The 12758-nt window shown below is 36.5% G+C and overlaps 1 protein-coding gene across 2 annotated transcripts; it reads left to right on the forward strand.

The window, feature by feature from the left end:
* Positions 1-303: 303 nt before the first annotated feature.
* On the forward strand, positions 304-12265 carry Ns4 (Nucleostemin 4). Of its 2 annotated transcripts, none has more exons than XM_028184371.2 (12): positions 304-926; positions 1309-1413; positions 2343-2487; positions 2967-3114; positions 3627-3767; positions 6088-6298; positions 7231-7401; positions 8598-8800; positions 9869-9984; positions 10433-10567; positions 11251-11348; positions 12031-12265. In XM_028184371.2, the coding sequence occupies exons 2-12, from the start codon at positions 1320-1322 to the stop codon at positions 12246-12248; spliced, it is 1680 nt and encodes a 559-aa protein (XP_028040172.2). In that variant the 5' UTR covers positions 304-926; positions 1309-1319; the 3' UTR covers positions 12249-12265. The 2 variants fall into 2 exon arrangements, with proteins under 2 accessions (XP_028040172.2, XP_089587689.1); XM_089731563.1 differs by having other exon boundaries at positions 748-858.
* Positions 12266-12758: the final 493 nt, after the last annotated feature.

Consider the following 12758-nt stretch of genomic DNA (forward strand, 5'->3'; position numbering starts at 1 on the left):
AGTAATAAATAATTAGAAATCTCATTCCTTGTTTCAATTCATTCTAAAGGTGAACCCGTCTACAAAAATTGCATTGAATAGGATAAATGATGAAAAAAAAAGAACGTATCGAAACTGGTGTTGAAGGGTTTTGTTGCTGAACATAATAGTTAAATGTAATGTAACTTTTTTGTTTTAATTTGACCATATAGCTTACTGTCCATGCAACTATCAATTTCTAGTTCCATGAGAATAAATCTATGTTCGATAATCCAAAGTCAATGATTTTAGCATCCTAACTGTGAGCTGTCAAAATTATCATTTACTTTTTGGCGGGAACGCGAGGAGTGAAGTTGTGTGATTTGTTTTATTTTGTCTATTTAGTGTTTCTTCAGGTTTAAATGTGTAATAACGGTAGCTTATTAACTGTATAATATCTGTGAAAGTGCACAAATGTGGGAAATTAAAAGAAATCCGCTAGACGTAGCTTGTTGGGATCGTCCAAAGAGCCCATTGAAAAGTCTCAGTAAATGACCACCATTTTACTGAGATTATATTTCATCCTATATCATCTCATCTCATTTCATTTAATTTCATCTCACTTCATTTCATCTTCATTTCATTTCACTCTATATTATCATTTTTCGTAAAAATAAGAATTAAATAAATTAAAATAAGACTTGACCTAAAGGTTTTAGTTACTAGGTCATAAAATCCCTTAAAAACTATCCTAAATTTGAAAAAAAAACAAAGTTCAATGCCTTTATTGCTTTATTTTGTCGGTCAGCTGTCAATTGACAATCCTGTGAAAAAAATGTTTATGATTATTAGCCGGTCGGTAGAATAATTTTCATATTCACACGAAAATCAATTAAATAGGTACGAAGATAATAAGCTCACGCCCTTCAGTGAGAAATTAGGAATAGATTGCTTGTTTTGAGTCTAACGTAAGTTTGAAACTTTCTGTACAATCATAATATTCCAAGGAGACCTCGTGTTCCAAATTTTAGTTTTTCTCTTTATTAATTAGTTAAGTTTATTAATTCTTGATTTAATTACGGCTAAAAATCGGTTACGGTTTTTGAAAATCAGATTCTTAATCGTTTAATACGATCAATAATACATTACCCAGTACCAATTTTTTTTTTTAAACTTTCACATGTAAGCGTTACTTTTGTATCTTCAAATCTGGTCATCAGAGCGAGAAAAAGTATAATGATAAAATACTATGACGTTATATTATTCAATAAAAGAATTAAAATACCTAGAAAAATATTAAAACAGTTGTAAAGATGATTACTTCTTATTAACATTGTCCACAATTAACAGAGTTACTCGTCATGCCCCAAGCACGTCGGAAGACCCCGTTCAGCGGGAAGGCCAAAAAACAACAACTGCAGTCTAAGAAGCAGAACAAGGTTTTACTTATGCCTAGTACGTATTATCACATATTCGTCCTGAATTTATACAAAATTGAATTAGCTACTACCACAGAAGTAACTGGCCTTTTTGGGGGTTCCAAGTCCATATATCTTAAAAAAGTGAAAGTGTGTTTGTTTAACTTAAAACTTTGAAGCAAAGCAACAGATTGGGATATTTTTTTAAAGAGATAGTTTTAGATCAGGAGGCCGACATTAAACTTTAAAACATTCTAAATGACATTCCAATTTTACTCTAGGTTAGCTGGATTCAAGATTTTGTCTTAGCACTTTATTGATGGGTCATTGCTGAGAACGTCATTCAGTAAGGACTGATTTAGTCACTTGAGCATTTTGTTGTAACTTATAAAGAAATGGAGAGGTTAGTTTTAAAGATAATGATGATGTGCGAAAACGCAAAGCTAATGCTAAGAGTCAAGCTGATTTATAGGCTATTGTTTAATGAACTGCTAAATAGTTGCTTATAAATTAATTTTATATCATTATTAATACAGAAAAAACGATTTTATTTTGTTTGACAAATGATGAATAGTGATTTTAGGTTAAACAGAAAAGTGGAGGGTTTCTGCCATGTCTTATTATTAGTGTAATTACCCTGTTGTGGCATATTATGAGAGATCTTAATGGTGCACAGTGATCCCTATCTATTGCTCCAAAGCCATTATGATGTTTGCTTAGATTTACACAACTAGGAAAATAAGATTAAGTATATACTTTCAAGGCTGATTCTCAAGATGAGTTTCAGCAATTGTGAATTAGGATAGCTCTGAGAATGGTATTTACGTTGTAGATGTCTATGGGCTCCAGTAACCACTTAACACCAGGTAGGCGGTGAGCTCGTCCACCCAGCTAAGCAAAAAAAAACAATTTAACACCAGATGCCACATCATATAGCGTTCAGCAATTGTTTCCCCTTTATTTCAGCATCGACAGGAACAAATGCATACGATGTGGTCTCCGTCAACTACCAGCCAAGTCGTGGACGCGGAGGACGGGACACAAACAGATATGCACTAAAGTTCTACCGTGAAACTGAAGATGAGCTTAAAATTAAAAAGGAAGATGCTCTGTGAGTTCAGTGAAAATGAATAAAATAGAGAATTTTTTCAGTTTTTGTATAACAATTGAGGCTATTTCTGTTAAATTCAAATTGTTTGTACTTTAAAATTTACATGTAAGTGTTGGGACACCAATTTGGGTGTAACGATAATCTTCTACCAAGCAGGCTAGATTTGTCGGTAGACCAATGGTTCGAATGTTATTGTTCAGAATTTGTATGTAAAGGTCATTAGTGCGATTCAGGCAATTGTCAAATATCTTTGTATTACCGCGTCTGTAACTACCTCTACTAAAAACGTATTAAGTATTGTAGACAGCTAATCTACATAGGTTAACTGTTACAATACCATCGATAAGGTAGAATATAATATGCCTAATTTCTTTTGTTAGGTAGTATTTTAAGACTCCACGGATAGGTACAATCATCCTGCTTATTTCTGCCACGACGCTGTCATGAATTCTGGTTTGAAGGCTGGCTAATTATTTCAGGAGAGCTCTGAGTCCTGTTCCAGAGAAAGAAACGGAGATTAACTCCTTAGATTATTTTCCTGTCGACTTGTCCTTCCCTAGAAGACCACCGTGGGACTTCAATATGACAGCGGCACAATTAGATGCACAAGAGCATAGATATTTCAAGGTGACTTATTCTTTATTAATAAGTAAATTGACACTAATAATGAACATTTATTCATTAAAATCTCTATAACACAGTTGTTTATGGTATTACTTGTAAAAAAAAAGGGTGCGTGTACTTATGTACGCACGTAAGAAGTTATACTTTATTTTTATTAAATTTAATTCTTTTTTTTTTAAATATTAAATAATTAATAATAAATATTTAACGTTAATAATTTAATAATATTTAGTATGAATTATATTAAATAATAATTTTGTCATTTATATTACTAAAAAATGAATGCTAATAACACTTTTTTATACGAGTGTACATGTGCGAAAGTTCACCTGAGGCCAGACTCGCCAAGTTACGTCGGTCGTATTGTTATGAGCGATTTAGTGGGCATCTTCATTCTGTTATTTTTGTGTCACGATGCGCGCGCATCGTAAAATTTCACTCTCATCAATTTTTCATAACGCGCCTAAAGAAGTTTAACTTCAAAAATTTTGTGGAACTCTAACTTTTTCTTACAGAACTACATAGATAAACTGCAAGCCTCGGAACATTGGAAGGACATTTCCTATTTTGAAATGAATCTGGAGACATGGCGTCAATTGTGGAGGGTTCTAGAAATGTGTGACATTCTCCTTTTGATCGTCGATGTTAGATATGCTGTAAGAATATTTTTATTATATTGTGTTTTATTATTTACTTAACTGTAAGGAGAATAGATACCCTCACTAAAGATCATTGTTAGCTAATGGTATGTTGGAAGTAAAGCACTGCTTATTTAATGGTTCACTTCCAGTGGCTCTCAACCACAATGTTGTAAGTCAAGTATCATGTGTCACAGGATTAAAAAACAGCATATTTTTAATTAAGCTGACATGCGGTAATAGCTTCTTTAGGGTCCATATGCGATAAATATATAACTGTTTGCTAGGTATGAGTTGTATAACAATTTTTAATGGTGGATAGTATAATAAATGTAACTCTATAACTATATTCACTTCAGCTATAAAAAATTTGCATGTGAGTATAATATAAGATAGTATATGTATATATATATAAGGTTGTCGTGAATTTGTAGAGTATGTTAGTCGCGTCACTGAGTAAAAAATGGTTGAGAACCGCTGGCCTAGTATTAGGACTTCCACCTTACAATACAATTAAAAGCACAAGCTTGTATGTATCAAGGTATTAACATTGTGAAATTTATGAGGTGACTGGTGGCCTATAAAGACATACTAGAGGTCCCGCAGTAGTCGAAATTCGACTATAACTAATTGGAATTGTAAGTTTGTACTCTGTTATGATTGTATTTTATACTTCTATCAAGAACAAAAGTTTGACAATAAATAGTATGCATGCGTGTGTGCATCAAATACATGGTATGTAGTTTGTGTAATGTTTTCTTTATTGATTTAATGTATCTTTTATGCATTATTTAAAAAACATATTAGCATTGTGCGCTTCTTATCTATATTCTCTATAAGTGTGGAAAACCTCATACTCCTCCGTCCGCGCAATTTTCGTAAAAAGGGATACAAAGTTTTTGCTTCACGTAATAATATATAGATTATCTGGATTTTAAGCTTCGCTCACAATGAAATTAAAGGACAATGCCCATTTTCTATGGGCGTTTGGGCCCCTAAAAAAAGTTGTCGGGTGATGATGATTTTAACTTAATTTGATAGACAAAGAAATATCGTTTCATATTCAGAAAACGATTTTTATATTCTCACCCAGGTTTAAGAGAAATCTGTTTTTTTCTGCAGCTAAAATTAAGTTGTTAATTGTTTTCTTCGAAATCAATTATTATATTATTATATCATTTTATTATTATTATATCCTCATCTATACTAATATTATAAAGAGGAAAGATTTGTTTGTTTGTTTGTTTCGAATAGGCTCCAAAACTACTGGACCGATTTGAAAAATTCTTTTTCCATTAGAAGCCGACATTGTCCCTGATGAACATAGGCTACTTTTTTTTTTTTTGTTTTTTTTTTTTTTTTTGCTTTCATGTGTGCTTTAATGTTTCCGAAGCGAAGCGGGGGCGGGTCGCTAGTAATAATAATAAAATGAAATCCGGAAGCCGGCAACGATATTGTTGTTGTTGTTTTTAAATTCCCCAACAAGCAGGCAAAGAGCGTAGCCTATACAGCCTAGTCTGTCATAGTTATATTTTTTATGTTAATAAAAATCCGGTGTATTTCTTTTTATTGCTTTTTGGGAGTATTGACGTCAACTTGATGAATAGCACATTGAGTGAGCGTGAATTTCCGCAGACCTTTTATCTTGAAAAAACAAAACAGTTACTGCTATGTTAGCCACAGTTTTATTCTAATGCCTCAATAATCGTGAACAACGATTATTGACATTTAATACACAAAACAACACCCAATTTGTATATTATACATCACAATAAGCTATTAAAATAACATAAAATAAAACTTCAAGTGACGCTTCACTCGGGTTGCTGCCAAAACTCTCTGATCATATATAATAAGAATAGAGTAATGGTAGGCCATTGAGATTTTTACTAATGGAATCATTAATATCTAAAAATATTAAATAATTCATGGTTTTAAGTAATAATTATTATTACAATACATAAATATTGAATTGAACAACAATAAACTAAAAAGTCTGTGAAATATAACCATTAGCAATTTTTTTAATTTGTTGTTCAAGTCACAGACAACTCTTTCGTTTGTTAGCATATAAGTTTACTATAAGGCTGTATGGGCTAATTTTCCCTTTGTCTATTGGCGAATTTAAAAACTATGGCACTCAGTTTTGGGATGTTATCAAATAAGTAATTTATTTTTTTGTAAAACAATGCCAGGGTGAAAGAAATGTTGATACATAAACTAAACAACATGAAAAAATAAGGCATAGTTTTTCAAGTACAAATAGTTTTGTCATGAAGTTGGCCCACTTTTGGGCATTGTCCTTTGAATAAGTCTTTTTTTTTCAATATCGTTTTAGGGCATGATGTTCCCGCCGTCTCTATACGAATACATAGTGAAAGATCAACACAAGAATATGATAGTCGTAATGAATAAGATAGACTTGGTGCCGGCCGGCGTGGTCGCAGCCTGGAAGGAGTATTTCGTGGAGAAATATCCTGGATTGAGGGTAGTTTACTTCACTTCGTGCCCCAGTTACAATCTGAGGGGAGCGTCAAGCGATAAAGCAGGTATTTTCTGTCAATTTAACTGTTTTTGAAGTGAAACTTCTTTAGAAACGTTGTGATTTCAAACTCTATGAAACGAAAAAATAAGTCCATAGAGACACAAACACATGAATGTATAGGATTCAGCCGGCGAGAGAATGAGATAGAACACATTAGATGTTTTCAGTGTAGTGTTTTTTTTTTTAATACAGCGCCATCTATGAGATTTTTTAATACTAAAGTGTGTATGAAACCTCTTGTAGTGAATTTTAATTTAGGATTATACATGAAGTTAAAATATCAATTCACAGAGGGCGCTACCTCATACTATAAAAGATGATTTACAATAATTATTTACTAATGACAAAATTTTACATATTTTATATTTAGGATAGGACATTTAGGATAATTAAATTTTTGAAGGTTTCACTTTACCACGTGTGAATTGGTGAACACATGTATTTTTTTATTTTTTATTCCGTTAAAATCTACAATTGCCATAGGGCTCTGTGTAGATACATACAGCTTGCTGAACTATATCTGAACTTGACACGTTTCTTTGTTGTTTCCTATACAAGAGCCTGTAAAGAATTATCTCTAAGTCTAAATCTAATAAAGTCTAGTAAAATCTAATAAAGTGTACCATACATACCGTATTTGGCACAAATTATCTTTTTATTTATTTTTATTGCTAATATTGGTGGACGAGTTCACGGGCCCACCTGGTGTTAAGCGTTCACCGAAAGGATCCATCTTGAGAAATTAGTTAGCTAGAAATTAGAAAGTTTCAGTTTTACAGTACAACGGCTATACCCCGCCCTTCAAACCGAAACGCATTACTGCTTCACGGCAGAAATAGGCAGGGTGGTGGTACCTACCCGTGCGGACTCATAACACGTCCTACTACCAGTAAACGGATGTAAATAATCTATTAATCAGATGTTAATTTTATTCAGGTCTACAGGTCCGTCGTCGTAAAGGGAGACAGAGAATGTGTTCGGAAGGGGCCACGAAGATTCTAGAAGCATGCAAGGACATAGTCAACGGAGAAGTGGATCTTTCATCGTGGGAGAAGAAGATACGGGACGAGACGGAAATCGACTTTGACGAGGATGAAAAAGAGATTGGTGAGCTTTTCACGGTGCTAAAGATGGACGTACACGCGGCCCATCTGATGTTAAGTAGTCCGATAGATATCATATCGTGAATGCCGCCACCCGTCATGAGTCTCAATTGAGGTCTGTGTCTCACCTATTAAACTAGAATATATGATAGCGTCGCGATAGTAATAAGCGGGATTGTGTGCAGTGAAATTTCTTACCTTGTGTGATTGACTCGGTGGTGCAGTGGGGCAGTGGTCCCGAGGGTCGTGGGTTCGATACTCACCTTGGGCAAACATTCGTGTGATGAACAGATTTGTTTGCTCTTTGTCCGGGTGTTTATTATCTATATAATAATATTTATATGCTTAAACGTATATAAGTATGTATGTCAGTCTCTGGACCTGAGTTTCTCGCCGGATCTTCTCAGTGGGTCGCGTTTCCGATCTGGCAAGCACTGCTCTTGCTAGGGCCAGTGCTAGCAACATTCCGGCTTGATTGCGTCCACCTTAATATACCAAAGGAATATGTTAACATATTGTTACGCGCTGGATTTCGGGATAAATTCTACCGAAGTGTAAATTAAAACTATTAACGCTTAAAACACTTCACAAACACCTAACGAACACTTTAAGATTCTCAATTCACTTCTTCCGCTTCGCTTCAGGTGATCCGTTCATTGTTTCGATTCAAGTAGAGCCGATTACTGACTGACTGCGTGCCCTCTCTGCAACGCTTTTATAGTCGATACATCTCTAGAATTGTCGAGAACATTCCTCACAAGTCGAGTATTTTCGATGTGTGTTTCCGCTATCTGACAATAGATGGCGTTGTACTTATCGATCGTTCTAGATGTTACTAGATCCTTTGATATCCGTTTCGGCTATTCGGCGATAGATGGCGTTACTCTTACCGGCGTAACAATATGCATGACCCAACCATTAAACGCTCGGATCTTGTTTCCGCCTGATAAATGGCTTTTAAGACCTTTATAAGACGACCAAAGATCTCTATACGATTTTTTCATTTTATTATATTTATTTAAAATCTTATTAATTACACAATATTTTTTTAAAAATATATTAAAAATACAATTTTTTAAAAACACTGTATAGAAATAGATTGCTGCTGATGGTGGTGTCTACGACACAAGCCACCAGTGGTTAGGACTCCAGAGTGAGAAATCTCACAATACGTGCAGTATTATTATTGTTATTATAAAGGTGAAGCGATAATCCAGAAGGCCGACACCACGTACTTTGCTCACGAGCGGTACAGGAACGGCACGCTGACCGTCGGCTGCGTGGGCCAGCCCAACGTCGGCAAGTCCTCGCTCATGAACTCCGTGATGGGCCGCAAGGTGGTCTCCGTGTCGCGGACCCCGGGCCACACCAAGCACTTCCAGACCGTGTACCTGACGCCGCAGGTGCGTGCCCAGTGTTTTTTTTTTTTTTTTTTTTTTTTATTGCTTAGCTGTGTGGACGAGCTCACAGCCCACCTGATGTTAAGTGGTTACTAGAGCCCATAGACATCTACAACGTAAATGCGCCACACACCTTGAGATATAGTTCTAAGGTCTCAGTATAGTCACAACGGCTGCCCCACCCTTCAAACCGAAACGCATTACTGCTTCACGGCAGAAAATAGGCGGGGCGGTGGTACCTACCCGTGCGGACTCACAAGAGGTCCTACCACCAGTAATTACGCAAATTATAATTTTGCGGGTTTCATTTTTATTACACGATGTTATTCCTTCACCGTGGAAGTCAATCGTGAACATTTGTTGAGTACGTATTTCATTAGAAAAATTGGTACCCGCCCGCGGGATTCGAACACCGGCGCATCGCTTCAACACGAATGCACCGGACGTCTTTATCCGTTAGGCCACGACGACAGTGTAGGTATACGATAAAGGGAAAATCTTCCACTGAGCTGTTTGAAAGCTAATTGCTCGGTAGACCGACAGTCCGAATGTTGTTGTTCGGAAATTGTATATATTTCGAAGTGAAACTTCTAATACGATTTCCAACTACTGCAACTACATACACTTTAGACAAATAATATTAATCTATTCTCAATTTGATCACAGATTATAAGCAATAAGAAAAGTTTCACATTAAACAAATACTATGCATGCGTGTCAAATACGTGGTAGTGTGTGTAATGTTTTTATTATTGTTTAATGTATTATTAATGCATAATTTAAAAAAAATATTAACATTCTGCACTCCTTCTCTATATTCTCTATAAGTGTGGGGGATTTCATACTCCTCCGTCCGCGCCATTTTCGTAAAAATGGGTACAAAGGTTTTGCTTCACGTATTAATATATTATATAGATAAGCATCAACAATTCAGTGTTTTTAATTGAACTTTTTTATTTATTTATGATATTTTTTCTAATGCTTAAACTTTAAATGGCTCTCCTGTAAAGTTGCAAAAAGTTCGCTTAACCCCAAATAGTCTTTCATCCCTCTTTATGTATTTTGTTGAAGGTACGTCTCTGCGACTGTCCCGGGCTGGTGTTTCCGTCGAAGGTGCCTAGGCCCATACAGATCCTGATGGGTTCATATCCCATAGCCCAGCTCAGGGAGCCGTACACCGCCATAAGGTAAGCCAGCCCCAGCCGCTCGATGCTGAAGTCGTCGTGGCCTAAAGGATAAGACGTCCGGTGCCTCGTGTGTAGCGATGCACCGGTGTTCGAACCCCGCTGGCAAGTACCAATTTTTCTATTGAAATACGTACTTACAAATGTTCACGACTGACTTCCACGCCGAAGGAATAACATCGTGTAATAAAAATCAAAGCCGCAAAATTATGATTTGCGTAATTACTGGTGGTAGGACTTCTTGTGAGTGCGCGCGGGTAGGTACCACCGCCTTGCTTATTTCTGCCGTGAAGCAGTAATGCGTTTCGCCTTGAATAGAAGGGTTGGGCAGCCGTTGTAACTATATTGATGTAACTATACTGAGACCTTTGAACTTATATCTCAAGGTCCAGTAACCACTTAACAACAGTTGGTCTCCTGAATAACTGACACTAGCCCGGCCTGTTTGCAGGTACTTGGGTGAGAGGCTAAATCTACCGCAGCTGTTGCGCATCGAGCACCCGGACAACGACGACACGTGGTCGCCCAGGGACATCTGCGATGGCTGGGCGAAGAAACGCAGTTATCTGACAGCGAAATCTGCCAGGTAATGAGAACTCGGGTGTTCGTAAAGCAAAGAGTATTGTAGCGTAATTTAACTTTAATTAAAGAAATTATAACGTGAAACTTGGTACACGTGAAAGAAGTGAAACTTCTTTTGCGGTGTTTTACAGTATTGTGGTTGTCTTCATTTTTATCATTAAATGAAATTGCTCTTGTAACAGCGAATGCTGCGTATAAGAGAAACGACCTCTTCACCATTTATAATATATTGCTTGAAATCCTTCATCACTACATAGTATAAAACAAAGTCGCTTTCTCTGTCCCTATATCCCGATGTATGCTTAAATCTTTAAAACTACCCAACGGATTTTGATGCGGTTTTTTTTTAATTGATAGAGTGATTGAAGAGGAAGTTTTGTATGTATAATAACATCCATTAAGTAGTGGAGAAATCAATAATAAATTACAGTTTCGCGGCGGGTCGCTAGTAAAAAATAAAATATAAGATATTTAATGTGTTACTGACATTTACAGGGGCAATGAGAAACTAATAACAAGAGATCTAGCGGTCGACGTTCGAATAGTTCTGCTACTGACGTTATCACATAAAACTATCGTCTGTAGATCGACTTTACAATCAATTGATTTATTTATTTGTGCCTTTCTCGCTTCAACTTTGAATATTGTCGACTAGTGATCAAGAAATATAATTAACACTTGTTACAGATTGGACACGTACAGAGCAGCGAACAGCCTGCTCAGGATGGCGCTGGACGGTAGAATATGCCTTTGGCTGCGGCCTCCCGGCTACACTGAAAAAAAAGGTAACTTTTCTTTTGTTAATTTCTCATTTATAGTTTTACTTCTGATATTTTATTTTTCTCCTACCTACGCCAAAAGTTCGGTTTTCGTCCCGCTGTACAGGGAAGAAAGTGTAACTTTTCGTCCCTGGGTACTGAAAAGTGCGCATGCGCGTTAGTGTCTACGTCTGCTCTCACGCACCTAAAATTCTCCGCCATGGTTGTTCTCGGGTAATTTGCAATATTGTGTTTAGTGTAAAAGTGAAATAAACAAAAGGCAATACAATTTTATAGTGAAGTATTAAACAAAGATGTGTTCATCAGACAGTTCTTATTCAATTAGAAGTAATTTATTTAAAAATTAAAAAACAGTTAAATTGTTTTTTTTATGAGTGGGGGTTCCGCCCCCCCAAACGCCCGTCAGACCTCTCGCCCTTGGACCCCAATGGGGCTACATCCCTGAGCCCCAGCACGGTACTCCACGGGTGCTAAGTTTTTTAAAATGTCGAAAGGGGAAGGGGAAGGGGAAGGGGAAGGGACAGGGACAGGGACAGGGAAACTGGGTGGGGACGAAGAGAGAGAGAGAGAGAGTACACTTTATTGCACACCAAAACAACATTTACCATTTAAAAACACTCAAAAAAGGAGATAGATTTGTACAATAGGTGGATTGTGGATTGATACTGATTGTGATCGTCATTTACAGAATATTTCGAGAAGTGCGATGAGATAAAATACGTGAAGTGGGTCCAATCGTTGAGCGAAGGGGACGCTGGCGAGTCGTCGCCCGTGGTCAGCAGCGACGCCGGCAGCGATCATGACGACACAGATGACAACGATGATGACGATGACGACGATGATGACGACGACAGCGCTGAGACGGCGGTGATGGCGAACAAGTTCTCTGCCCTCATTCAAGATTGAATAAAGCAATAAATAAATATTACTGAGATTTCATTTGATACATCACTATTATGAATAATTAATATACTCTGAGCACAATATTGTTGATTTAGCGGTACAAACTTACAAAGTCGTTGTGGGTCGCTATAAACATTTTTAAGCTATTGCATAGCTTTTATCGCGGGCTTTGAGCGCGACGACCGAATCAAGAAATTCCGTAACGAAAATAAAACCTAGCATCCCACACTCCGCCTACCATGTAGCTCTGTTTCAACACATACACACGTTGCGCTTGTGTAGTGTTTGTAAACAAGAGTGCGGTGTGACGTCGCACTGCATGCGCATCATGAAAAGTCTATCCATCTCTCTCTCTCGCGCGGTCTAGCTTATTAGTGAAGAAGATAGTTAATGTCTTGCTTTTGTTCATGTTTATAAATATAGCGTGGTCTTATCTTATTATTGTTTTAATATTAAATTATTATTGTCTAATTATAATTGCATAAGCTGATAAAAAGTATTATGCAATAGCTT

The sequence above is a fragment of the Bombyx mandarina genome, chromosome 11 (assembly GCF_030267445.1).
Source record: "Bombyx mandarina strain Sakado chromosome 11, ASM3026744v2".
NCBI classification, from domain to species: domain Eukaryota; kingdom Metazoa; phylum Arthropoda; class Insecta; order Lepidoptera; family Bombycidae; genus Bombyx; species Bombyx mandarina.

What these genes read in the sequence shown, in the direction of transcription:
- Ns4 (XM_028184371.2), top strand. Translation starts at nt 1,320, where the DNA reads ATGCCCCAAGCACGTCGGAAGACCCCGTTCAGCGGGAAGGCCAAAAAA. An exon ending in AAGAGCATAGATATTTCAAG is followed by an intron (nt 3,115 to 3,626) that starts GTGACTTATTCT and finishes TTTTTCTTACAG; the next exon opens with AACTACATAGATAAACTGCA. An exon ending in CGAGGATGAAAAAGAGATTG is followed by an intron (nt 7,402 to 8,597) that starts GTGAGCTTTTCA and finishes GTTATTATAAAG; the next exon opens with GTGAAGCGATAATCCAGAAG.